The 27,934-nt window shown below is 31.5% G+C and overlaps 1 protein-coding gene across 3 annotated transcripts; it reads right to left on the reverse strand.

Annotated features, from left to right (window-relative positions):
* Positions 1-8,076: 8,076 nt before the first annotated feature.
* On the reverse strand, positions 8,077-27,761 carry LOC107897264 (phospholipase D alpha 1-like). 3 transcript variants are annotated; one of them, XM_016822648.2, is made up of 4 exons: positions 27,409-27,761; positions 27,140-27,236; positions 9,111-11,010; positions 8,077-8,730 (listed from the first exon to the last, which is right to left on the reverse strand). In XM_016822648.2, exons 2-4 carry the CDS (start codon positions 27,227-27,229, stop codon positions 8,297-8,299), a joined length of 2,424 nt encoding a protein of 807 aa, XP_016678137.1. In that variant the 5' UTR covers positions 27,230-27,236; positions 27,409-27,761; the 3' UTR covers positions 8,077-8,296.
* Positions 27,762-27,934: the final 173 nt, after the last annotated feature.

Genomic DNA, 27,934 nt, shown 5'->3' on the forward strand with positions numbered 1-27,934 from the left:
ATTTTGTTTCATTTATAAGCATGCCATATTACATTGCATGGGGCAGGACGTTTTGAAAAGGAGGAAGTTATGGCATATTAATAATTTGCAACTTTGGTGGTTTATCCACCTACTTTTTGGCAACTCTCTTCTGCAATTATGATGTGTACTCACAACCATTTGATAGTGTATTAACCTGCAATACTAGTGGCTCACCCACCCATTTTTTGCCAACTATTATCTGCAAATATGTTGTGCATCCACAATAATCTGGCAGTGTATTAACTTGCAACTTTTGTGGTTTATCCACAACTCAGTGTATAGGGATGGATGAGTTTTGGGAAACTCTTATTATGGTATGTAGCGGTAGGGTAGTGTAACACCCCTAACCCTTATCCGTCACCGGAGTAGGGTTACAAGGCATTACTTATCATAGTACAACTCAAATAGACATTCATTACATTCCATACTTTGTAATTCATCCACATTAAAAACACTTATTTCAGCCAGAAATTTTGAAACTTTAATACAATTGCAAATTTTATCATTTAATACTTCTTTATAATCAATCATGTATATTTAATTAACATGTACCGAGCATGTGACAAAATGATTAATACATTAGCTTAATATTAAATATACCACTTCATAATCAATACACATGCACATTTTAAAACTAAATGAGCCATATTACTCAACTTAAATACGACTCACATATGCGGCATAGGTATTAGTCAATATGAACAAACATGCTTTGCACATTAGTTTAAGTTAAAACATCCACATGGCAATAATCAAATATTTACATATACTTCACTTAAATAAATATCATTTAAGACTAAACATACCTCTTTTCTAGTCACTAGACAATACGCATATTAAACCAAATAAAACATAAGTACCAGAGCAACATTACAACATGACCGAACATACCATAGTTGCTTATACTACATGTGCATATTTACTAATATTAATAAACTATATCTAGACCAAATGTACCTCTTCTATTATCACAATTTATGTGCATAGACCATAATAAATCGAACCATTTTGAGCACAAATAACAACCAAAAAGTACACCCATTTCGCATGCTTATTACCATGCCTAAAATTACATACTCACTACCAAACATTTAGCCAACATTCGGTCATTCAAAATAACTTCAATATGACTTTTAAAATTTTGTTCACTATTTGCTATCCAAGACCTAACCTAAATAGCTAATTTATAAGTGAACATGTCATAAGCATGTACCTTTTATTTTAATTAAGTTTACCCGAATATACTTATACATTGAACAACCTACCATTTAACTCACAAATAACCAAATCAATTACATGAACATATAACATAAACATTACTTAATCAACTTAAATATCATTTGCCATAATTCATCAAGCATTGATCATATACCTTATAGTTTAAGCCAAGTTCATAAATCATTGATCACATATATGAATACAAATTACATTGCATAATCAAAAATACCATTCATGCATGTCGTATAGCATATTTACCAAAAATGAGCTTAAACCATGATCAAACATTATCGAACTCAAGCATAAAAAAATCAAGCAATTTTCGCATGGCTTTATATATATACACATTCAAACTCAAACATGTTAAGACTAGCTTATACACATATACACTTCCAAAATCAACCGACACAAAGGCTAGCCTATACATGCCATATGTTCATAGTTTCAAACTTTTGAAATACCGAAATAGTGATCGATAATGTGACGGATTTCCTTGACGATCCTAGAGCTCGTAACCAGTTTCCAAAATCTATAAAACAACGAACGAACACACACTGTAAGCTTGAATAGCTTAGTAAGTCATAAGCAAATTAATCATTTCAATAACATATATAATTCAATTGAACTAAGCCAAATCAAGCGAACCTTAATCACATATACATTTATCATACTTGCAAATTCATTTATCATCACCTGAATATTAACATTATAATGTCATTTGACCGAATATGAATAATCACATGTACATATAAGTCACCTTTTTCATCATGCATAGTTTATCTCATTATTTCAAGTACTAAACTTACCTTATTTTCATGAACATTTAACTTCGCACGTACTTGAACCATTTAGCTCGATTTCACATTTGATCTTAACTTAATATTCCCGTTGAACCATTAGGAATCAATAAGGATACTCGGATAGCTCGAAAAGCTCGTACAATGCCTACGTCCCAGACGAGGTCTTACATATAATCGACTATCGATACCACTGTCCCAGATGGGGTCTTACACGAACTCATATACGATGCCGATGTCCTAGACATGGTCTTACACGTAAACTACAAATCGATGCCAACATCCTAGATGTGGTCTTACACAAATCACATATTGAAATCCTATGTCATGACATATATACCTGATAGTCGCTAAAACTAACTAAAAATTCGACTAAGGCAAGTGCACCTATCGAACAGTAGTATAGTTATGATGAGACAGGAAATATCGTATCCACGAAGACTAAAAGTACTAGTAATTACTATATTTTTATTATCTAGCCTAACAATTAAGAGAATTTTTAATCTAAAACTAATGATCTAATTAATTAATATTGTGACAGAGATTAAAGTTGGAAAATACTTTTGGAAAACCGATGGTGAAGACAATACCCAAGGAAGAATTCACCTAGACTTCACTTATTACCTCTGAATTAGATGATTTATTCACTTGACTTAATCTATAGGAATCCCTGATTTATGTTAATATCTCTCTCGGGACTAAAAACAACTGACTCTAGGTTGATTAATCGAAATCTCTTTCTAATTAAAACCCCTATTATCGCATTAACTCGATCTATGGATTCCCTTATTAGATTTGACTCTAATCCGGCATATTTATGTCGTCCTATCTCTAGAATTACATGTAACTCCGCTTAATTATGAACGATCTACTCTTAAACAGGGACTTTTGCTTTTGCTCTACTGAATAAGCACATCAAAAACCTAAATTAATATCCTGAAATATTAAAGCAAGGGTTAAATCTCACAATTAAGAATAAGAACAAGTATTTATCATATAATTCAAAGAGTAATAAGATTCGTCTTAGGTTTCATTTCCCTTAGGTATTTAGGGAGTTTAGTTAATAATAATGGAAAACATCTCAAAAATTGGAAAACAACAAAACATAAAGAAACCCAAAGAACTTCTAGGAAATTGTATGGAAATCTTCAGTCTTGATGTAGATCCTCCTTCTGAGCTGATCCCGATGGCTGTTCTCGAGTATTTTCTGCCTTCTATTCTCCGTGTCCCCTTCAATCCTCTTCTAGGGTGTTTATATAGACTTTAGAATGCCTCAAAACCCTCAAAATTAGCCTTTTCTAAGTAGAATTAGACTTGGGCTCGACAGGGACACGGCCGTGTGCCACGCCCATGTAAAAGTGCTCAGACTATGTGTAATTCTGCCTTGGTTTAATATCGACACGGCCATGACACACGGGTGTGCGGTCTACCCGTGTGTCACACATGGGCGTGTGGATCACTCGTGTGGGAGTGTTTAGGCCATGTGCCACACTGAATTAGGCCCATTTTGTCTGTTTTTGGCCTGTTTCTTTCTCTTTTCGCCTTCCTATGCTCACCTAAGTGTAAAACATGAATTTAAAGGATTAGAAGCATCAAATTCAATAAAACCAAGGAAAAATCATCCATAAATATGCCATGCATGGGGTAAAAATATGTATATATTACGGTTTATCAGTACCCTAACTATTCCTAAGGTTCGTAGGGGCTTTCGGACATCGTAACTCGATCGATTCATGCTCGTAACACATTATTCCATGCTAAATTCAATTCGGCTAAGTAGTTATGCATACATAAAATTCAATTCGGCTATTTACAAAATCAATACATTCGATTTAACAACATTTATTTACTTATGAACTTACCTCGGATAGAGACGAACGAACCGGAACGACTATTCAACAACTTTTATTTTCCCCCGATCCAAATCTGTTTTCCTCTTTTCTTGATCTAAATTAGTATAAATTAGACTTATTTAATCACATATGTACTCAAATTCACCTAAAAACACATAAAAGGGAAATTTGCACTTTAACCCCTAACATTTCATATTTTCACAATTTAGTCCATATTTAACAAAACACAAAATACACATGATTTCATTAAACTCTAGTATAGCCGAATTTTACTAAGGTCATAGCAGCCCATTTATTTCATTTATTTCAAATTTTGATCCCTCAATTTACAAAATTTACAATTTAATCCTAAATAGACATTTTTACCAAAAATCACTAAATTAAACATATTAATCTAACAACATATTTTTATTTTTTATCATCACACAAAAAAAAACCACAAGCTATCATCAATGTCAATTCATGAATACATCATCAAATTCAAAAATTCAAGCATGGGCTAGCTAGTATTCGAAGCAACGATCTCAAAAACGTAAAAATTATCAAAAACCGAGCTAAACACATACCTTAATTGAGCTTGGACATGGCCGAAACCTAAAAAATCTTTTTCTTTTCTTTTTCTTTCAAGTTTCGGCTATGGGAAAAGATGAACATGCTTAATTTTTAGTTTATGTTTTATTACAATACATATTAACATATTAATTACCATTTTAACCTCATTGAAATAATACCAAAATTTTATATTGGCTGTCCATTTTTGTCCATGCATAATTATAATGGTTAATTATCAACATAAGGACCCCACATTATAAAGAACATAGCAACTTAACACTTTAACAAATAGCTGGCCAATTTTACATTTTACGCGATTAAGTCTTTTTATAAAATCGAACGCTCAAACAATAAAATTAAATCACGAAAATTTCACACATATAAATTAACATGCTGTAGACACCAAAAATAATATTAAAATATATTTCTGACTCGAATTTGTAGTCCCGAAACCACTGTTCTGAATAGGGTCTAAATCGGGCTGTTACAATAGGATCTTTTCTGTTAAATCTGAAACTGTATTACATTCTCAAAACATGTGCAAACGAAATTGGGATGTCTGAGATAATAAATATGTATATACGTTGATTGTGTTCATATGATATTACAATGCTTCAAAACTGCTATTGTGAATTATTCTATGTGATGTGATTTTGTATGCTAATCGGTTGCACTAATTTTCTTGTGATGGAACCCACACTGAGCTTCATAGCTCACTCCCTTTAATTTTCATCCTTACAGATAACCCAACAAGTTAGGACGCAAACACGACATTTGGAGGGTCTTGGCTCGATTTTGTTAAAATATTTTAGATATTTTATTTGTTACTTTATCATTCAGAGATTGTATTATTTTATTTTGAACCGTGACATGGGATATTGAGTTTGTTGTTTTTATTTTATTTATAGTTGAATGACATTTAGTTTAATTTTAGGACATTTAATCACGATTAATAATTAGTTATACATGAACTCCAATTTTTATTAAAATCATAAGCATATATCACTTTTTCGTTGCTAAATTATGATTTGAACTTGAGTATTAAACAAATTGGTAATAAACGAGGTTTTCAAAAGTAAACACTGTATATAGGATACTAAATTTAATAGTTTTTTTTCTGAAAATAAACTAAGATTTTCTTCTAAAATAAACAATTATTTTAAAATGACTATTTTCAAAACTCTGATAGCTTACTGAGCCATCTCGGTGGCTAATCTAATCTTTCAAATTCGGGTCTAACATCTAGGCCGGGTTGGGGAAGTTACACTTTCACACGGGGGAGGTTACACTCTCACACGGAAACCATGAATTTAGAACACATATATGTGTTTAAGAATAATATACAACAAATAATGAAACATATGGTTTGAAACTAATTAATCATAATAACATATGAAATATGTAAGTATAAAAATTAAAAAAATAAATTAAATTATGAGTCAAACAAAATTTAAACATATAAATACACCAGATTAAAAATATTAAATACTCTACAATTGTTTATCATAGTGTTTTCATCAATTTGTGAGTTGTTGTTGAGTTGACTTGTGATACTAACTTGGTGACATTATCTAAATACACAAATTTGGTGAGAAAAACATTTTATGTTAAAAGTTATTTTTTTAAAGTTTACTTAAGAGTTATTATTGGTGTAGTGGTAAAAAAAATTGTTTATAAATTCATTAAACATAAGTTTAATCCGACATGTTAATTTTTAATTCTTTTATTTAAAAATTATATAAACGTATGGAAAGACAAAAAGGTTATCAAAATAATAATAGTAGCCATTTAATAAAAGAGTATATTTATTATTTTCTAGCTAAATTAATATCCGATTAACTCGTAATACCAATTTAATTAGAATTGTATTAATGGTATAGATAATGATATAAAGAAAGTGAAATAATTAGAAAGGAGAGAAAAATAGAGTAATGGAACCAACTGAAATAATAGCTACATAGAGTGTTTTAGAAATGTCAAAAAGAAGATAAGAAATGAAAAAGAAAGGAAAAGTGAGTTAATAAATAAATAGAATACCATTTAAACAACTTAAATTATGAATATAATCTTATCAAATATGTTATTTGCTTTATTATTTTTATTTTTTATTGAGTCCTAACATGGTTTTTTGATAATTGAATTATGGTAATCTTACATAATTCAATAATCAAAAATCTAATTATTTTATAAAAACATCTCAAATCAAGTTTTTAAAAGTATAAATATTATATCAATTAAATTTTTTCATTAGATTAATGATTAATTTATGCATTAAAGATCAACTTAAATATCATGGTAGTATATAAATAGCTTAGATATGATAGTTTAGAAAACTAATTAAATAGTGAAAAAGGTGGAGACACAAAAAATTGGCGGTAGGGGTAGAGTGGAAGTAGCAAAACAGGTGAGCACCACGTCTCCAATCACTGATGTTGAAAGCTGCACTTCACACACGCTTTCGACATTCTCAAATTAAAAGTCACCAACATTTAACTACGAACCTTCCTCTGTATGCAACCTGACAATGTCGTACATTTTGCCTTTGCCTCCCCTCTCCCCCCCCCCAAAAAAAAATCAATTATAGGATCTCTTTCATTCAATTCAAACAAAATATTTTGTGAATTGCAATAATGAAGTTAAATGCATAGAAGAAGTTAGGAAAAAATAATAGGAAGTAAGATACCGACACCCTTTTTGTCTGGTCTTGTTATAAGATTGATATATAATAATTCCTGTAATTGAAATTTGGAAGGGTCCATGTGTTGCTTGTTTGTGTAAATAATCCATTTAAAAGACTAGTACAACAATTGACCTTAGGATAGGGTAGGGTAGGTTCCACAATCAAATCTTGTTTTCACATTTGCTTTTGAAAAGGAATGAAAGGAAACCAATAAGAAATCAACATTTGCAAGTCCATATATAAAATATTACAAAAATGATTCTCCTCCAGAATTTCTTTTGTTTAATTTTTGACAATTTTTCCGTCGACAAGATCATTTACAAATGAGAATTCAGAACATTACATGACAGCTCTCAGCTTGTCTGATAATAGAAAATACCAGTCCAGATGGCAAGTCCTATCCATAGTTTTCTTGATTTTTATAAAGGAGAATAAAAATAAATATATATATAATATTTAAAAAGTAGAAATCCATATATTAAACTTGTGGAGTGTAATATAATATGTGACCTTTTGCACATATACTGAACCAAGGCCCAATCATAAATATGAAATGTTGAAGGCTTATAATAAAATAAAATAATCGAGTGCATTCAATTGATTTCTGGTTATCATGTGTAGAACTCAGAAGGCCTAGATATTAGGAATTTTGAATAACGAGAACCTTGAGAAAGTTGTGGATGAAATTGCAGGATGAATCAGAAAATGATGCTTCAATTGAAAATAACAGAAGCAGGAGAGTTGAGTACCCTGTTGCATAAGATACAAGATCAACAACATAAGTAGACAATCTCATTCAGGCTACTTCCAACCTGTTGTGATCAATGTCTTTACTTGACAACCAGTGAGCTAAGTTAAGAACTAGTCAGTAAAGCAGATCATGAAAAGTCTCTAACACAACGACCGAAAACTGCCGTTCAAATGCTTCCGCAATGTGGTAACAACTAACAAATAATTAACAATAACGGCAGAACATATACCCGGAGGCTACAAGTTTTATTATACCAGTCAGCACTAAAATCACAACACGGTATCACAGATGACGGAAAAGCAATAGCAACACAACACTGCAGCTCTGCTGACACAAGCACAAAAACAAGTTTTATTGTTACTACCAAAGCCAGTAACACCAAACTAGACAAGTTATTATTGCTTAAGAACAAAGTAAAGATCCCCTAAGTAGTGAGGATAGGTGGCAGATAATCAGATTTGGCACCAAGAACACGAGCCTTTGTGTCAGGGAAGAACTCGGCGCCAGGCAATTCAGTGACAGATCCATCACTAGAAACACCGATGGGGTAGCGGAGTAGGTGTCCAGGCAAGTCTCGCTCAAGTGACTCACTTGAATAGAGATCCCAATATTTGTCAGCAACCTGATTCACCTTCCTGACACACTCTTCACTTTCTGGTGCGAGGAATGTGTCATCAAGCATGCCAAGGTGCTCATACCACAGTGACAAACGGAAACCATGGACCTCACCTCGTGCTGGTTCCCTTAATGATAAATGATATGGTTGATAGGCTCCCATGGCTATTTCAGAGTCTCTAGCACCATCCATGGATCGCTGGTTGATGTTGGCAGACCCAATTATTATGTATTCATCATCAACTGCAGAAAGCCAACCAAAGTTATATGAGATGTAGGTACTAAAGAGAAACCTAAAAAAGAACTGAAGGGGAGCTCAATGTTCAAAACAATTCGAATGAAAAAGCCAGTTAATTTTCATTATTTACAGCACCATGACCATTGCTCCTTATTCCACCTTACTTCAAAGGAAATTTTCCTCATGACCCAACCATATGGTGGATATATTCTGCAAAGGCTTGTATAAACTCAAAAAAAGAAAATCTCAACTTCAATGTCTCTGTCCCACTAGTGGTTCATGGACATACCAGCTCCCCCCGGGCCGCCAAATTCAAAGCTAATATTCAATAACAGAAGCGAGTGAGGTGTGTGAATTAAATTTAAAAAAGGTATTCATCACCTACCAATCATCATTTTAGCATGAACATAGATCATGAAACGACGGGCCTCCTGAGCTCTGGCATAATCTGTATCAGGGTCGGGTCTTTCAGAAGGTTCATATTCTCCACTCTTCTTAACCTCTCGGTTCCCAAGGCAGAAAAATGTTAAATAGTTTCTGGGATTCTCATCGCTACCCTTGGCTCTGAGAGCCTGAACAACATCCTTATACATCATGTCCATCGTCCTTCTCTGCCAATCTAATATTGCCTGAACTGAGGCACTCTCTGGGATTCCTTCTGGCCACATAGGGACAACAACATAAACGGTAAACCTCTCTCCTGCTTCAATCTTGCTAACAATTTTAAGTGAAAGTTCTTTGGGAATCAGATGCAAAGCATTAATATCCTCAGGCTTAATGTCATCAGGACTCCAGTCAAATGAGCTTCCGAGGAAATACTGATTTTCAATATAGATAAAATTCTTTGCTCGTCGTATAGCATTAATATAGGCATCCTGAATACTTCGGTCAATGATATTGTCCTTTCCACTCACAAGCCCAGCCCTGGCAGCATCTTCAGGTGTCTCAGGGAAACCAAAAGCTGCCCCACCATCAATTGATCTAAATAACTGTACATTCCAAGTTTCATGGTCATCAGGAAATGTAACTGGAGATGGGGGAATGATGACATCTTCAAGTTCCCTCAGCTGAAGAAGCACATCTTTACCGCCTTGTCGTTTCCATCTTTGCTCAAAATTGAACAAGACATCCCAGGCAATTGGCCCTTCCAGTCGGGAGTGGATATCGTGCCAAGGTTCCCTTGGTCCACCTTTGGTGATTGAAGCATCAGTGAAGTTTGGCTGATGGAAATCATCATGGTGAGCGGTGTCCAAGGTCCTGAACAGGGAATGGAAAGGTGTGTCATATCTCCCATCACAAAGATCAATACCTCCAACAAAGCTCACAATTCTCCTTTTCTCTGGATCTCCATTAGGCATTGCAGCATCCACTACAACAATCTTCTGGTGATGAGTGAACATGGTAGATATTTGTAATTCCTGGACAAAACTTCCACCATCATCTGGATTACGAGGGCATAAGACACAGTTGACATCAGTATCCTTGAAGAATTGTTCAGTTTCCTCATCATGGGTGGCCATTAACCCATCCTTCTTCAGCAATCCAACAGATGTTCTATCATCCCAAACAAGCATATTAACCCTGACACCTTCACTTGCTTTCTTTTTTAGCAATTCACCAATAGTGATGTCACCCCCAGGCTTTGGCCTTCTTGAGTCTCTCACCAAAGCGATCTCAGTATAAACAGACCAACCAGTAATGTAGATCATGTGTTTAGCATTGGTGATAGCATCAAAAATATCTTCCCAGCATCTATGTGGCTCATAATTCTTGCCTCCGGCAAGAGGAATTTTAGGAACAAATCCGTCTGGGATATGGGCATCTTGGTACAGAGAAACTTTACACCCTTTTCTCTGCGGATAAAACGTATAGGGAACTCCAGGAAACTTACGACTTACGATACCACAGGCCCAGTTGCGGTCCTTTGTCACATCAAAATATTGAAGCCTCACATGGATTTTACCACCACTTTTTATGGGATTCTTGTCTTCATCCAGGATTACAACCCACCTATCCACTTCATCCCCTTCTGTGAGATCCTTAACAGGGACATATGCTCTTCCAATCAGAGTTGCTCCAATAGGATTGTCGTCTTTGACAGTGAACACCACATTGGAAGCATTATGGGCACAGTAAATGTGGAAAGACTCATACCACCTAGGGTTGGAAGTTTCATTTTCTATTGTTCTGGTTCGTCCAACTCTGGCCCTTTCAAGATCAATAGTTGCATAAATCTTTGGAACTCCTTTGCCAATGCCAATAGTCTCCTGAACATTTGCCACAAGCTGCAAGACAAATTTCATCCAGCAGTAACTTAAAGAACAGAAATGAGGTGACATGTTAACAATTCAAAGATTTAGAAGGCAGTTAAAACAGAAAAATTCACCACTACATTGTGAAACGGGCTAATAATATTTCAGAACCAGTAAAGTGAACAAGACATAGAATAACGGAAATATTTGTCAAAATAAAAGGAGAGACTATATTCCAATAGCACGAATGAAACAGAAGATGGAACCTTCCAATATAAGGATAAATAAACCTTCCTATTACAATCTTCATGAAATGTAGCAGTCTATAAACGTATATGAGAAGAGTAAAAATAGCGTACAGGTGTTCATATTTATATGAAAGGAAAGAGTAAAATATATAGCGATCAAAAGCATCAATGCAGGTATATGAGAGAAATGTTAAAGACAGGAGCAAATTGGCAGAAGCTCAGTCTGCTTATTTCTACTCCAAAGAGATGGGGAAGTTAATGATTAATGGTTCCATTTTTTAAGAGCGCTGATCATTGTCTAATTACTACAAGATCTAAGATATGCTTGCTGCAAAGAAAAAAGTACTAGAAATAGGTATCAAATGCTTTTTCAAGGACAAACAGTCATTTATTTTTAAGCCCTGACCTGTGTCAAACAAGAAATATGTGACATATTTCAAAATCAAGAAAATGAATTTACAGAATTCTATTACATTGCTATCCAATTAGTATTGCGTCCAACGCATATACATATGCGCACTCAAACAATCACACATATACATCTTTCCTTTTCCACTTGCACAAAGGACTCTGCAACATGGTTAGTAGATTCAAACATTTTCCTCCCACATAACTATCCAGACCTCATGGATATCCAAGTACAACAACCTAATCAAAAGAAACAGATCAAAGACAAAGACATGGATACGTCCTTATTTCCTGACAACCTAAACAGTCTTGGAAAAAATGCTTGCTAAGAGCATCTCAAATAATTTTCTTTCTTTAGAATCACCCAAATAGTCCCCATATATTTTCAAAAAATCTGCTGTGTGACTGTTCAACAGTGAACCCATCTCCAAACACACTTACTTTTAACTAGGAATAGTCTTCACTATTGGAGTTACTGAAAAGGAACATCTACAGAGCATTTCTCCAGGCCCCATTGATGGGATCCACAAAACAACGCCTAGATCTTATCTAATACTCCCACTTCTGGAGGGATCCATATATCCACACAAGTAATGTGAACATTCATAACTCAGATTATCCAAAAGGAAGAAAAAAGAGAAAAATCGATTATGTTTTCAAGATAAAAAAAAAATCGATCCATTACTGATCTTTTATGATAAAAACAACTTGGTTAACCTTAAAAAAAATGAGGTGATTGGATAAGTCAACTAAACTAATCCAAAAAAAGAGACCCAAAAAACAAAAATATAAAAAAGAGGTAAGCAATGATCCTGATCTAGCATAAGAATTTATACCTTGCCAAAGAAGTTTCCACCTCCATCATGAAGCCTATCAACTTCATAGATCGTAGCATGTAAAGTCCCATGGAGCAAAGTTTCCTCCATTTCTCAACTAAAAGAAAGAGAAAAGAAAGTTAATTCAACTAAGCCAGAGAGATATTAACATAAGATAAACTCCAAAAGAAGAGTGGGAAACAGAGAAGATAAGTTCTTTTTAAAAAAAAAAAAAAAAGCTTGCGAAGCAGAGAAATGAGCAAAGAAAAAAGGTAGATTCAAAAAAATATACCCAAGGTTAAATCAGAAGAGATCTTGATCTAAGGATATCAAGGCAGAAGTGAGAGTGAGTTGTCCTTGATTTTCTCTTTATGTAAGGGATTTATATACGCAAAATACGCGTATCTAGTTTTGTAATAATGGATATATAAATTATGGCTGCAACGTGGTGGCCGTGGGCAGACTAAAAGGAAAATTACTGACGGGAAAGAGACCCGGAAAATCAGCCCCTTAAATAGATCCGCGTGGAGCCGAGTGGATCAGGGACTACGAAAGATTTTTTTTATAGGGACTGAATTACATAAAATCCCGATTTTTTCAATTCAATTTTAACTTTCTCTCGCACATTTTCAAATTTCTCTCAAATTTCTTTTAATTTCCTGTTAATTTCTCACTCAAATTTTATTTCTCTCTCAATTTTTTTATTTATTAAAATTATTTTAAGATTTTCGTAAATTATTTTTCTATTACAATTTATTTCATGTTTTTAGAAATTAGCAATGGCAAAATTTCTAATTTGTTTAAATGGCAAGCATATTTTGGCCGATCAATTGTAAATGATAATTTTTTTATTATATCTAATCAAATTTAACTTAAATACTTTCTTGTTATATTGGAATTTAAAATTTTGTATTTTTTATTTATAGCCAGAAGATCGGATTTTGGAGACGTATATTTGTAATCTAAGAAAAACCATTTTTGAAGCTCGATCTATTCGATCCCTAATTTGTAAGCATTTTTCAAGCCATTTTAATTTTTATGTTTTTGAGGTCATGAGAGCTTGATTTAGCTATCCCATGCACCAATTTGCAAAACTGTTGAAGTTTTTGATAGCTTCTGTTTTTTATTTCTTGAATAATTTGGTGTTAATTGATATATTTTAAGCTCAGATTATAAAAAAGGACTAAATTATAATGTTTGGTTGTTAGTTATGTACAAAAGGACTAAGGTGAATAAATTGTGAAATTGATGTGAAATTCAGTAATAATAGATAGTAAAGAGTCCCTAATGGATGTAATTGAAATTGATTTTAAAATTGAGGCTAAAAATTGAAAGATGTAGTTATTTAGATTTTAATAACTAAATTGAGTAAAATGTAAAACTTTGGTGGTATCAAAAAATGAAGTTTCATAGGTTCATTCATATCATGATATAATGTATAAATGTTTAATATTAATGAATTGAATGGAATAATTGTCTAGATCGAAAATTGGATCAAATCGGTGATAATTAAGGAAAAGTAAAAATTATAGATTAGTCCCGAAGTTTCAACTTGTTTGTTGTTTTTTTCCAAGTAAGTTCATATGGTATTTGTTAATCTAGATTGTTGTGTAATTGGTTTGTAATTATATGTGTTTGGTTGTGAATTGGTTCAAAAGGTGATATTTGGACTAAATTGAAAAGTAATGTTAATTTTTGTAATAGATGCACGTTTGAACTCAATAAAAGTTAGGATACGATTGACATACCAATAGGGTCTTGTGCTTACATGTAACACAGGTTTAGCTCGAACGAGTAACCTAATGTCGTTTTAAAGGTTTAGCCCGAACGGGTAACCTGACATGTATATATACTCAGCTTGGACAAGCAATCGAAAGTTTCGTTATGAAAGTTTAGCCTAGACGGGTAATCTGACACGAATATATTCAGCTCGGATGAGCAACTGGTGTGGTATAGTTACTTGTGCATCCAAATTTGTTTACAATGGTGCATCGAACAATACAATTCATATGAAATAAGAAATTGAAATGAGATATAATGTCCTTGATGTTCACTTAGAGAAATGTTGAATTGAACTTGAGTATTGTATTGGAGTAATGTCATGAACATGTATTTGATTACATTATCCCCTGATTGAATGATATTGAAATTTTTGTTGTATAAAATGACATGAATTGGTATGATAGTTTTTATATGGTTTGATTACATGTTAAAGCTCACCTTACTAATATTTTGGTTTACCATGTTTAGCCAAACTATGCCAATTTGGGGTGGCTTATTGTATTTAATTGAAAGATAAGGTAAGTTTTTGTTTAATGCCTATGAACTTACTAAGCATCTTAGATGCTTACCCTATTTGTCCTTCCCTTTTCCTTGTAGATCGTCACTTTGTGTGTAAAACCCAGTTTTGGCGGGTTCAAGGTTTTGGCGCATAATGTAACAGGTCAGTTATAGCCAAATCGGAACAGTGGTCTTGGAACCACAAATTCGAGGTCGTAAATTTATTTTAATATTATTTTTTGTATTTATAGTATATGATTATATGTGTGAAAGTTTCGTGTGATAATTTTATCATTTAAGTGGTTAATTTGACTAAAGGACTTAATCACGTAAAATACAAAACTTACTTTCTATATGTTAAAAGTGCTTAATTACTATGTCTTATTAAATGTGAAGTCCTTATGTTGTAATTAGACCATGATTAGTGAAATTTGACATAAATGGCGAACCATTCAATGTTTTGTTAATGTTTTAATTAAGGGTAAAATAGTAATTTGGTTATTAAGGTTAATTTAATTAAAACAAAAGCCAAAATTAGCTCATTTTATTTCTTCTTAACCGAAATTAAAGAAAGAAGAAACCATTTTTCATGTTTTTGGGGTTCGGCCATTGATAAGCTTAATTGAGGTATGTATTTTGCTCGGTTTTTTATGATTTCTATGTTTTTGTTATCGTTGCTTTGAGTACTAGTTAGCTTGTACCCTAATTTATGAATTTTTTGATGAATTTTTGAGTTGCCATTGATGAATGCTTGAGATTTTGAATGATTATTGATGAATTATGAAAGCTTGATGATAGATATTGAAGTTTTGTTAAGTGATTTTTGACAAAAATGTCAAATAGGGATTAATTGAGAAAAGTGTAAATTGAGGGGTTAAATTGTGAAATAAATGAAATTTTTGGGCATTTAGGGACTTACATAAAATTTGGATAAGCATGGACTTTGTTAAATTTTAAGTAATTTGGTGTATTTGTGAAATAAGGACTAAATTGTAAGAAAGTGAAAGTTTAGGGCCAAAGCACAAATTGGTTAAATTCTGTGTTTGTGGATGAAATTGATTGAGTTGATGATTAAGTGGATTAATTTTGAATACATATAGATCCTGAAAGAAAGAAATCGGATTTAGATCGGGGAAAATCCAAAGTTATTGAGTAATCAATCCAATTTGTCTATTCCGATTATGAGGTAAGTTCATATGGAAATAAATGTCTTTAAATTGCCATTGAATTGTTATAAATGTTGAATGAGCACTTACGAGCAAGAATTGACAGAGTTTCAACATCCAAAAGTCTCATACGAACCTTAGGAATAGTATAGGATACAGATGTCATGACATTAGGTTATCGAGATGTGGTTACATGTAAGACCATGTTTGGGACATTGGCATTGTATTGTGATTACGTGTAAGACCATGTCTGGGACATTGGCATCGTATTATGATTTTGTGTAAGACCCTATCTGGGACAATGGCATCGATATGTGATAACATGTAAGACCATATTTGGGATATGGCATTGTACGAGATTATGTGATTTCCGAGTATCCTTAACGATTCTGAATGGTTCAACGGGCAAAGACAAGTCGAGAAAGAATGTGTTAATGAGTTAAACGACTCAGGTACGTACGAGATTTATACGAGTATTGGAAAGTGAAGTAATTGATGAGTTTACATGAGAAAATGAATATGTATTTAATGAAAAAGGTTTGTGTATCTATATATGTTTACTTGTACTTGGCCCAGTAATGGAAATGTTGTGATTCATATGATAGCTTTATTTGTATATGGCTTACTAAGCTTTTAAAGCTTACTTTGTGTGTTCTTTTCATGTTTTATAGATTATCAAAGCTAGCTCAGACTCGGGGATTATCAGGAATACGTCATCGCACTATCGATTATCTCGTTGGTATTTTTGGAAGCTTTGTATATATGGTATATGGCATGTATAGGCTAGTGTCATATTGGTATGTTTTGAGTTATGATTTTAGCCATGTGATTTGACTTGTAAATGTTGGAACATAGCCATTTAAGTTGGTTTGAAATATGTGTTTATTATGTGATACATATATTGTATATAATGCCTTATGTAATAGTTATTAGTTTGTTTATGTAATTAGTTGTTATATGGTAAGTTAATGCTAGAATGATGATATGTTGGGGCTTGAATTCCAGATGATAGAATGGTATATTTTGAGGTATGAAATAGGTGATAAGTTGATGGATAAATGCATTTAGAAGTTATACATGTTTGGTGATTTTGGCATAGTGAAATGGTATTTTTTGGTTGTGGAATTGATAAGTTAAAATAGTTCTGAATTGATAGCATGATATGAGTATGAATTGGCATGTTTGTGGTTGCTTAAAGATGTATTGAAATGGTGCTATTTTGGTTGCTAAGTGTGCTTGTGGTTAGGGTGGCAAATTGGCTTTGTAAATAACCTATTTTTGTCCATACGGGCAGAGACACGGGCATGTGTCTTAGCCGTGTGCGACGGTCATGTTACACGGCCGTGTGTCCCCTAGGGTACCCTTCGAATTAAATTCAGTATACCCTACAGTTTTGACACGGCCTAAACACACGGGTGTGTCTACTGGCCGTGTGTGGCACACGGGCTGACACATGTGCGTATGGTCGACCATGTGACCCAAGTCAAGAACCTTCCTTAGATTCTACATGGCCTGGCACACGGGTGTGTCCTCGGCCGTGTGGTGCAAGTCAGTATGTATGCCCTGTTGTGACACGGGCGTGTCTGGTAGCCGTGTGAGGCACACGGCCTGTTCACACGGGCGTGTGACCCTTTAATGTTTAAATTTTTTTTAAGTTTCCTAAAGTTTATAATTGTTATCAGTTTAGTGCCAAACCACTTCTAAGCATGCTTTAAGGCCTCGTAGAGCCATAAAAAGGGACAATGTGAATTTGTTGGATGAGTTTTATATATGAATGCTTAAATGTATACGTTATGTATGTGAATGATGTGTGATTCGTTCGGTAACGCCTCGTGACCTTATTCCGGCTTTGGATACGGGTTAGGGGTGTTACACATAACATCAAATTAGTCTGTGTGGTGAAGTAATATCTGCTCAAGTATCTCTTTTGGTGAACAGGTTGGGTGTATTTCAATTAAAGTGGAAGTTAATAATGGTGGTGTGTAAGATTACTATGTTAGTTGGAATAGGATGTCCACCAAGTAAAAAGGTAATTATGGAATCCGTTCACGCCAAAAGTGTAGTACGCCCTATTTGTCTGAAGCACTGTACAAGTTAAGATACAAGGTAATTGAGTTAGGAACCAACTGGATAGACTAACTAGATAATTAAAATATTGGACTTTCATTAATTCTTTTCTCAAATGCTGTAAGCCATTAGTGAAGACAATTCTAAAAGAATAAGACACATGTCAAATTTCACAATGGGGATAGAGGTCTTATATATATATATATTCGTATGTGAGCTTGAGAAAAAAAGTTCTTCATTTTCTTCCACTAGAAATTATGTTGTTGATATTCTTTGAAGTTGAATATAGTTCTCTCTCGTTAAGCTAAAATTGATAATCTGATTTCAAGTAAAAGATGATCCCATTCCTGGTGGTTGTTGCTATTTGCATGTCAAATGTTAGGTCTGGAGGTAGTTGTTGTGTGTGAGTATCAGGTAAGTTTTTATGAGGACTCTTGCATGTATACTGTTCATATTAAGATATATATTTGTAGCAAATAGTTTAAACATGAAGCTAAAACATGAAAAGTATAGCATGAAAATGTTATGTTATGAATGCAATTATATAGAATATGATAAGTTCAAGCATGAAATGAATGGTGCATGAGTACTATGATGTCAAAATATGGTTGTGTAAGTCTATATGAAGTAAAGGTTATGAGGTATGTACTAGTTTGGGCGTATGTTAAGGGATTAATGTGTTGAGTTCATATTGTGTCATTGCATAAATAGTCTATAAGGTGGGTCTGTGTCTAGTCACTATGGTAGTAAATGATGGATCCGTCGAGACAATAAACATGAAATCTAAAAGAAAAAATCCATGGCCATGGCATCCTCTAAAAAGAAATTAAAGGATAGTAATTTCCCTTAGGGTTTTTTGCGTGTCCCGAGCGATGATAGGCAAACCTCACGGAAGTGAGTTTAGTGTAAGTCTAGACTTTTGATATTTGTAACAAGTTAAGATTTTAGATGAAAATCTACTGTAATTGATTTTAGATGAAAATCTATTTGTTGTTGTTTTATATTTCTCCATTGAAGTATAGTGGCGCTGTACAGATTTTAAGTCATGATGCTATACAAATTTTGAGTCATGATGCTATGTTTAATTTATCCAATGAAAGTAGAGAACATTAGGGTAAGATGTATGGGATAAGCCCGTCGGCTTAAGACGTAAACTTTGCCCTCTCTTTTATTAGCTCGTGTTTTCTCATTTGGCATAATGAAATTATTTTTCTTAAAAAAATTGCAAATACTATTAAACACTAAAAGAGAACTCAATATCCATAAATATTAGAATACCCTAAAGCAAAACATATTCTAAAAAATAAATGTTAAATCTAGTTATTTTAATAATTAATTAAAATTTCACTATATTTAAATAAAAACCTAAATTTTAAGTGAAAATTAAATAATTTTTTTAAAAATATTGTTATTTAGTGAGTAAATTTGAAAAAAGAAATCTAATAATAATAATAATAATAGGCTATAGTATATTTTTTAAGCGGTTGGGTAGGTTTTTCTAAGAAGACATTATTTTTTCTAAATTATATAAACGTTATAAGTGGCTTTTTTGGTAAAAGAAAACGCAAAAGGCCAAGGCTAAATTGCCTTGTTTATTTTATTGTACACACAACTTTAGTTTTCTTTTTCTTTTTCTTTTTTTTTAATGCAATTGCGCACGTTTAAGAAAACAAATAAATCTAACTGTTTTATTTAATAAAGCTATCATAGAGACCCCACAATAAATTTTACAAAATTTCTTCATAAAAAATTTAATTTATATAAATAAAAAATTGACCACACAAAAAATTAAATACAAATCAATAGTTTTATATAAAAATAAATTAAAAATTTCCACCCACTAAAATATAAAAATTCCTACCCCTTTTATTGTCTTTAAATATTTGTCACTTTTTAGTTAAACTTCTTTTATGGTTTCTTTCTAGAATTTTTACAAAATATATGGTCCATCTTTTAATCTTTTAATATTTTCGAGTGAATCTCCTTAGGATAGTGATGGATTAATTTCTAAAAAATTAAGATAGTAATTTTGCTTGTGATAGATTAAAGTTTTTCATGCAAAATTAAGTTTTTATTGATTGGATTATTTTGAGATATTGATTTTGTATGATATTCCTAGTATTTGTTGGAAAATTTGTAATTTATGAGAACTTTGAAGCATATTTTTAATAGGTAAACGTAGAGAATTGAATCATAAAATTATAGTTTCATATTCTACTCCATGTGATCTTTACAACAATATATCATATGCTCAAAATGGTTGAGTGATGAATGAGAAATTGATGCTCAAAATAAGCTAGTTAGAAATATTTGTTGAGGAAAAGAAAAGCTTAAATCCCACATTAGTTAAAAACTAAGTGTGAGATGTGTATATATATGAGAACCGACTTAAAGAGTGATTGAATGACTAAGATTAAAACTTTGTCTCGCGCGCAAGGGGTGTAATTCCAAACTTATTAGGGTTGCATGACGTGGGTGATGCGAAATGTTTGAAACGGTTGGGGCCCAAAATGAATTTGCGGATATTTTAGCCCAACATGAAATTTATTTTTTCCAACAAATATATACAAAATCTTATATAAAATGACATATATCTTGTTTTTATTTGATTCTAATAATTTTGATTTGATTGCCCCTTTAATGCAGATTTTGTCTTGTTATACATGAATATTTTCAAAATTTCTCCACTTTGAATGCCTATAAAAGGCTAAGGTTTCTTTAGATTTTTTTTGCTCAATCTCACTTTCTCTCACACTGAGATTATTTTCTCTTCAAAATTCTTCTTTTTTCCTCTCCATATTTTTCAACGTTTGGTGATAAAAAAAAGGCATTGTTTGCTCATTGATCGCTGTAAAGGTGTTGCTGCTTCGACCATTGTGTTGTTGTATCTTGAGAGACATTCGACTAACATTTCTTCAAATATCGTAGGAGTGACCAAATTTGTCTTAAGGAAACTATGTAAAATAGGCCTCAACATCTAGTAAAACTCGTTTCTTCTGTTTTATTTTTGCTTTTTGTTATGTTATTTATTGGTTTTTTCATATCTGATAATTTAAATATAAATTATTCAATTTATTTTATTTTTATATATATTTGTTTATTTATATTTATATATTTTTGTTCGCTAACGTGTTTTGTCTAATAGTATATTACTTAGGATTTAATGTCTTTATATTCTTATATTCTTGAACATTGAATAGAAATTTAACATTTTTATTTAGAAATAATTGTTAATAATGTGATTATTGCAAATATTGAATTTGACATATTATATTCTCAATTAGGTGATAATATTTTTTAAAAGAAATTATATTTTATTCTTAACCACCAACAGCGAATTGCAAATTCCTTTCAATTCAAAGGATAAAAATGGTATGCATAGAATATCAAATAATTTTAAATATTTTATAAATTTATGGTGAAGTTTTGACTAAAAAAACTAATTAAATTATTTTTTTGTCTTAGTTATTGATTAGAAGATTTAACTTGTATGAATTGTTATTGATTTAGTACTAATAATATGCTTGATTTTATGAAAATTTCATGTATTTAAGATTTAGATTTATTTAGTTACTATTTTAATAATTTTATAATATTTTTATGTTTACATATATTATATAGTGATTTATCGAGTGTAAAAATTATATATTAATTTAGATATTTTAATTTTTTAAAATTTGACCCACAACTAAATTGATAAATATAATTATTTGTATATGTAATAAATAAATATAAAACAATGTTATATAAGTGATTAAGTTAATGGTATATGAACACCAAAACAAAATATAAAAAAAATTCATATATACAATTCTACCAAATAAAAAAATTTAAATTATATTAGACATTAATTTAAAATTTGTGTATAATTTTATGATTTATCTCTATTATATTATATTTTTTAAATTTTGCAATAGATTTTGTTTCAATATCATATTGTTTAAATATGAGATTAAAAACATGTCAAATTTTAATTATTTATTTTTAATTTTTAAAAATATTATTATTTCACCGAAAATTATGTTTAAATATTTGAAAGAAAAAACGGCAGGATTGATGAGACGACAAGAATCTCTCTTACCTTAATTAATGGTCGAGAGTTCGATCCTTACATTAGATATAGAACAACTTTAAAATTTGTAGCCGGCATTTACCTTTAATAGGAAATAAAAAAATCGAAAGAAAAATTAAGAAGATAATGCTTATCACATTATTTATGTAAAAATAAAAATAAAAAATTGAAAAGCAAATACTAATATATGGAATAACAATCTTTTTAAATACTTTCTCATCTTATTAAAAATTCCCAATGAATCAAATAATTTTACCATATTTATATTATTGGTTCTTTTTTTATTCATTGTAAAATATAGAAATGGGTGTGATGGTTCCTAGATTTTAACTATTGCAATGAACAAGAGCAAGGTTTTACTACTATATTTATAATGTTGCTTTTGTGTGTATTTTTTATGGAAATGGTCTGATATTTCCTACAATTTAACTATTGCAATAAATAAGATTGAAGCCTTGATGTACATACATATAGTTAAGTATATGGTGAAAGTGTCTCACAAGTCTTTTTATTATACAAATTAGTTCTTTCACTATTAAAAAAATAATTACGATCAGATTTTATTAGTATAAAGATTTAATTAGTTTATCTAATAGTAATAGTAAAATGATTAATTTATTCCAAACCTTATAATAAAGTTTCAAGTATTATAAATTTATTTTTGTAACTGAAACACAATCACACATTGTGTGATCCTAATAAAGGATTGCTTTTTTAGAGGAAATACCACTTGTTTTCCCATTCTTTTGGTTTAGTGTTAAATTCATCTATATATGATGATTTATTATTGTATTTTTTTTATCGTAGGAGGATAATGAGTTTCAACGCATTTAAACTCACGTCTTCTTACATTGATAATAATAACCATATCAATTGAACTAAGATTAAATCGATCAAATTATAGTAATTTTATAACACTATGAAGGGCATTAAAACGTTGAATTACAATAATAATATCTATTTATCGGAGATCCTTTTTCTTTCCGTAATTACAAATCTCTCTTACTTAATATATTTTTAATAGCAATTTGAATACCAATTATTATTTTTCCTGATAATTTTAATTATTTTTAAATAATTTAATTAAAATTAAATTAAACATAATATCATATATAATAATATTTACATATCTATTATTGGTATCTAAAATTCTATAGTCTAGGATGATACTAATAAATTATTCCTATTATTAAATAACGGATGAAATGTTATTTTATTTTATTTTAGAGGGATATTAAAAAATACATATAAACTCTTTTGATCCATTCACGCAATTCAATGGACTTCAATCTCATTTTATAATATTACAATTCTTTTACAAAATAAATTAATTCGTTGGATTTTTTTTATATAAAATAAATACTTACTCAACTTTACATGAATAATTTACAGTATAAAATATAAAAATTATATTATTAAAATATAGATCATGAAAATAATTATAAAATTATATAAAATTATGTTAATTTTGCACTGATGTAAGTCCATTTCCTTCGGTAATGATAAGATCTTTGTTGAAGGGATATTCTTAAGTAAATAGATAATTAATGTTTTTTAAATCATATTGGTGATCAAATCGATCAAATTATTAGCTCACCAATTCAATTAAAAATTTATTAAATTTTAAAAAAAAATTTAAAAATCGTGATTCAAACGATTTTTTACTTAATTCAACTAATCCGTACTAATTCCTAAGTCAATTAATTTAAAATCTCATTTCGAATCAATACCTTGACCGATTTATAATCCAACCAATCCAATTTGGTTGAAATCACATTGTAAACAACATAAGTTGATAAAAGATGAAAAGGAAAATTTTATTTTTTAAAAAGAAAGTAAACTTCAAAAGATAATAGTTTTTTTTAGGAAAAGTTGGTGATGGACACACGTGGTCGGCTAAATTGAAAAAGCAGCTGAGAATTTTAAAATAGAAAATGTAAAGAAACGTTTCCCATTGGCGTATAAAAGAATGATTGCCGACAGAAGTTTGAAGATCCAAGGCTGCCCCAAAACTTCTTCTGCTTGTCTCGGCACTGACAAAATGAAATCCAATGGTTGTTAGGAGCATAGTAGTCCCATCATGGCCGTTGAATGGCAAGATAAAGGTTAGGCTACATCAAGGGCCAGCTTTTAAATGTTAAATGCCACATGATCCCCTAATATTTATTTATACAAAAATAATATAAAAATATATTATCAAATGAATTGACTCATCAATCAACCTTTAATTATTCTTGTTTTCAGTGGCATCACCACATTTCTTATTTTCCTCAAATTTAATTTTTATATTTTTATTTTTAATAAAAATTGTCTTTCTATTTTTAAAATTTTAAATTTCAGATTTAATTGCTAATACTATTAAAATTATTTTATTAAATTTAGGTTCATTATAAATTTATTTTTCTTAGATTATAGAATTATTAAGTGAGTATTTTTTATTTCAAAATGTTACACCAATAAATTTAACAAAAAAAAAACTTTAACAATGTTAACAATTAGATATTAATTTCTATTTATAAAAAATATAGTGAATAAATTTCAAAAATAGAATAATTAAATTCCAAATTTATTAAAAGTATAAAAACTTATGACATATTTTAACCTAATACCCAACATACAAAACTCATAACCATAAATATACTTTTTTTTTGTGCATGTTTGGAATTTAAATTTAAGGGTAATGTATTTGTACTTAATAATTCTATAGTATTATGAGTGCTTAGGATTTCTTTGTATCTCTTTGGTGGGATTAAAATAAGAGGTCATCAAGTCGTTTATCAAGTAAGCCTCATTTCCCAACCGTCAACTGTATACCCATCTTCGTCGTTTTGGATATTTTGGAGACTGAGATCTTGTTTCCTTCGACAAATTTTCATTAACAAATTCCAATGATCGAAAGGACTATTCTATTGCCTCTTCATCCACTCTTATCTATGACGCGTCACAAATTACAGATGCAATGATATTCTCTTTAGCGTTTATCGTTACCAATTGACCATTTGTTACCAACTTCAATTTTTGGTGTAGTGACGATGGCACTGCTCCAGCCGAATGAATCCAAGGCCTACCCAACAAGCAATTATAAGAGGGTTTAATATCTATCACAAAAAAAGCTACCTCATATATGTTCGGACCAATTAAGAGAGGTATTTCAATTCTTCCCATCACCCTCCTTTCTGTACCATCGAATGCTCTCACTATATTTTGACACGTCTTCATATGAGAGCTATCTATTGTCAACCTATTCAGTGTGGATAGAGGCAAAATGTTCAGTGCAGATCCATTGTCGATTAACACCCTTGGCAATGTATATCCTTTGTAGCGAGTAGTGATGTATAGAGCCTTCGTGGATCCTATGCCCCCTGGAGGTATTTCATCGTCATTGAAAAAGATGAAATTTTCGACACATAGATTGTTAACCAGACGATCTAGCTTGTTTACAAAGATATCATCAACGACATAAGTTTCATTTAACACCTTCATCAATGCGCTACGATGTGTCTCTGAGCTCAAAAGCAAGGCTAGCACTGATATGCGAGTTAGTTGCTTGTGTAGCTGCTCTACAACACTATACTCACTATGCTTCAAGAATTTCAAAAATTCATTAGCCTCATTCTCAGTTACTGGCTCATTAACAGGTGATTCAAGTCTAGCCGTCTTTTCTTTCTTATGTTTATCTGCCAGGGTTTTTCCTTTAATTGGCTCGGTTCTTACACTTGCAGGGTCATAGCGCCTCCCATTGTGCGTGAAGAAACCAATATTCTGGCCCTCTTCTAAAGTGCTAATTGAGTTCTCCTCTCCCGAAATCATCACGTTGCAATCATAATTTCATGGAACCCTTTTGCTATCATTGTAGGGAAAAGCCACGGGTGTTCTAATGAGAAATAGCATAAATAAACCTTCCTATTACAATATTCATGAAATGTAGCAGTCTATAAGCGTATATGAGGAATAAAAATAGCGTACAAGTGTTCATATTTATATGAAAGGAAAGAGTAAAATATATAGCGTCAAAAGCATCAATGCAGGTACATGAAAGAAATGTTAAAGATGGGAGCAAATTGGCAGAAACTCAGTCTGCTGATTTCTACTCCAAAGAGATGGGGAAGTTAATGATTAATGGTTCCCTTTTTTAAGAGCACTGATCATTGTCTAATTACTACAAGGTCTAAGATATGCTTGCTGCAAAGAAAAAAGTACTAGAAATAGGTACCAAATGCTTTTTCAAGGACAAACAATCATTTATTTTATAAGCCCTGACCTGTGTCAATCAAGAAATATGTGACATATTTCAAAATCAAGAAAATGAATTTACAGAATTCTATTACATTGCTATCCAATTAGTATTGCGTCCAACGCATATACATATGCGCACTCAAACAATCACACATATACATCTTCCTTTCCCACTTGCACAAAGGACTTTGCAACATGGTTAGTGGATTCAAACATTTTCCTCCCATATAACTATCCAGACCTCATGGATGTCCAAGTACAACAACCTAATCAAAAGAAACAGATCAAAGACAAAGACATGGATACATCCTTATTTCCTGACAACCTAAACAGTCTTGGAAAAAATTCTTGCTAAGAGCGTCTCAAATAATTTTCTTTCTTTAGAATCACCCAAATAATCCCCATATATTTTCAAAAAATCTGCTGTATGACTGTTCAACAGTGAACCCATCTCCAAACACACTTACTTTTAACTAGGAATAATCTTCACTACTGGAGTTACTGAAAAGGTACATCTACAGAGCATTTCTCCACACGCCATTGATGGGATCCACAAAACAACGCCTAGATCTTATCTAATGCTCCCACTTCTGGAGGGACCCATATATCCACACAAGTAATGTGAACATTCATAACTCAGATTATCCAAAAGGAAGAAAAAAGAGAAAAATCGATTATGTTTTCAAGGTTAAAAAAAATATAAAATCGATCCATTACTGATCTTTTATGATAAAAACAACTTGGTTAACCTTATAAAAAAAATGAGCTGATTGGATAAGTCAACTAAACTAATCCAAAAAAAGAGAGCCAAAAAACAAAAATATAAAAAAGAGGTCAGCAATGATCCTGATCTAGCATAAGAATTTATACCTTGCCGAAGAAGTTTCCACCTCCATCATGAAGCCTATCAACTTCATAGGTCGTAGCATGTAAAGTACCATGGAGCAAAGTTTCCTCCATTTCTCAACTAAAAGAAAGAGAAAAGAAAGTTAATTCAACTAAGACAGAGAGATATTAACATAAGATGAACTCCAAAAGAAGAGTGGGAAACAGAGAAGATAAGTTCTTTTTTAAAAAAAAAAAAAAGCTTGCGAAGCAGAGAAATGAGCAAAGAAAAAAGGTAGATTCAAAAAATATACCCAAGGTTAAATAAGAAGAGATCTTGATCTAAGGATATCAAGGCAGAAGTGAGAGTGAGTTGTCCTTGATTTTCTCTTTATGTAAGGGATTTATATACGCAAAATACGCGTATCTAGTTTTGTAATAATGGATATATAAATTATGGCTGCAACGTGGTGGCCGTGGGCGGACTAAAAGGAAAATTACTGACGGGAAAGAGACCCGGAAAATCAGCCCCTTAAATAGTTCCGCGTGGAGCCGAGTGGATCAGGGACTACGAAAGATTTTTTTTTTATAGGGACTGAATTACATAAAATCCCGATTTTTTCAATTCAATTTCAACTTTCTCTCTCACATCGTCAAATTTCTCTCAAATTTCTTTTAATTCCCTATTAATTTTTTACTCAAATTTTATTTCTCTCTCAACTCTTTTTTTATTTATTAAAATTATATTAAAATTGAAAAAAAATATTTAAAAAAAGAAAAAGAAAAACCACACATAACTAGAAAATACCAAAATATTTAAAAGAATAAATATTGTTTTTT

The sequence above is a fragment of the Gossypium hirsutum genome, chromosome A10, assembly GCF_007990345.1.
Source record: "Gossypium hirsutum isolate 1008001.06 chromosome A10, Gossypium_hirsutum_v2.1, whole genome shotgun sequence".
In the NCBI taxonomy this organism is placed as follows: domain Eukaryota; kingdom Viridiplantae; phylum Streptophyta; class Magnoliopsida; order Malvales; family Malvaceae; genus Gossypium; species Gossypium hirsutum.

Bases quoted from the DNA above. Each gene is read 5' to 3' on its own strand.
- LOC107897264 (XM_016822648.2), bottom strand. From the start codon at position 27,229: ATGGAGGAAACTTTGCTCCATGGTACTTTACATGCTACGACCTATGAA. The intron at 11,011-27,139 runs GTATAAATTCTT...TTTGTCTTGCAG, and splicing joins GTGGAAACTTCTTCGGCAAG to CTTGTGGCAAATGTTCAGGA. The intron at 8,731-9,110 runs GTAGGTGATGAA...GGCTTTCTGCAG, and splicing joins TCATGCTAAAATGATGATTG to TTGATGATGAATACATAATA.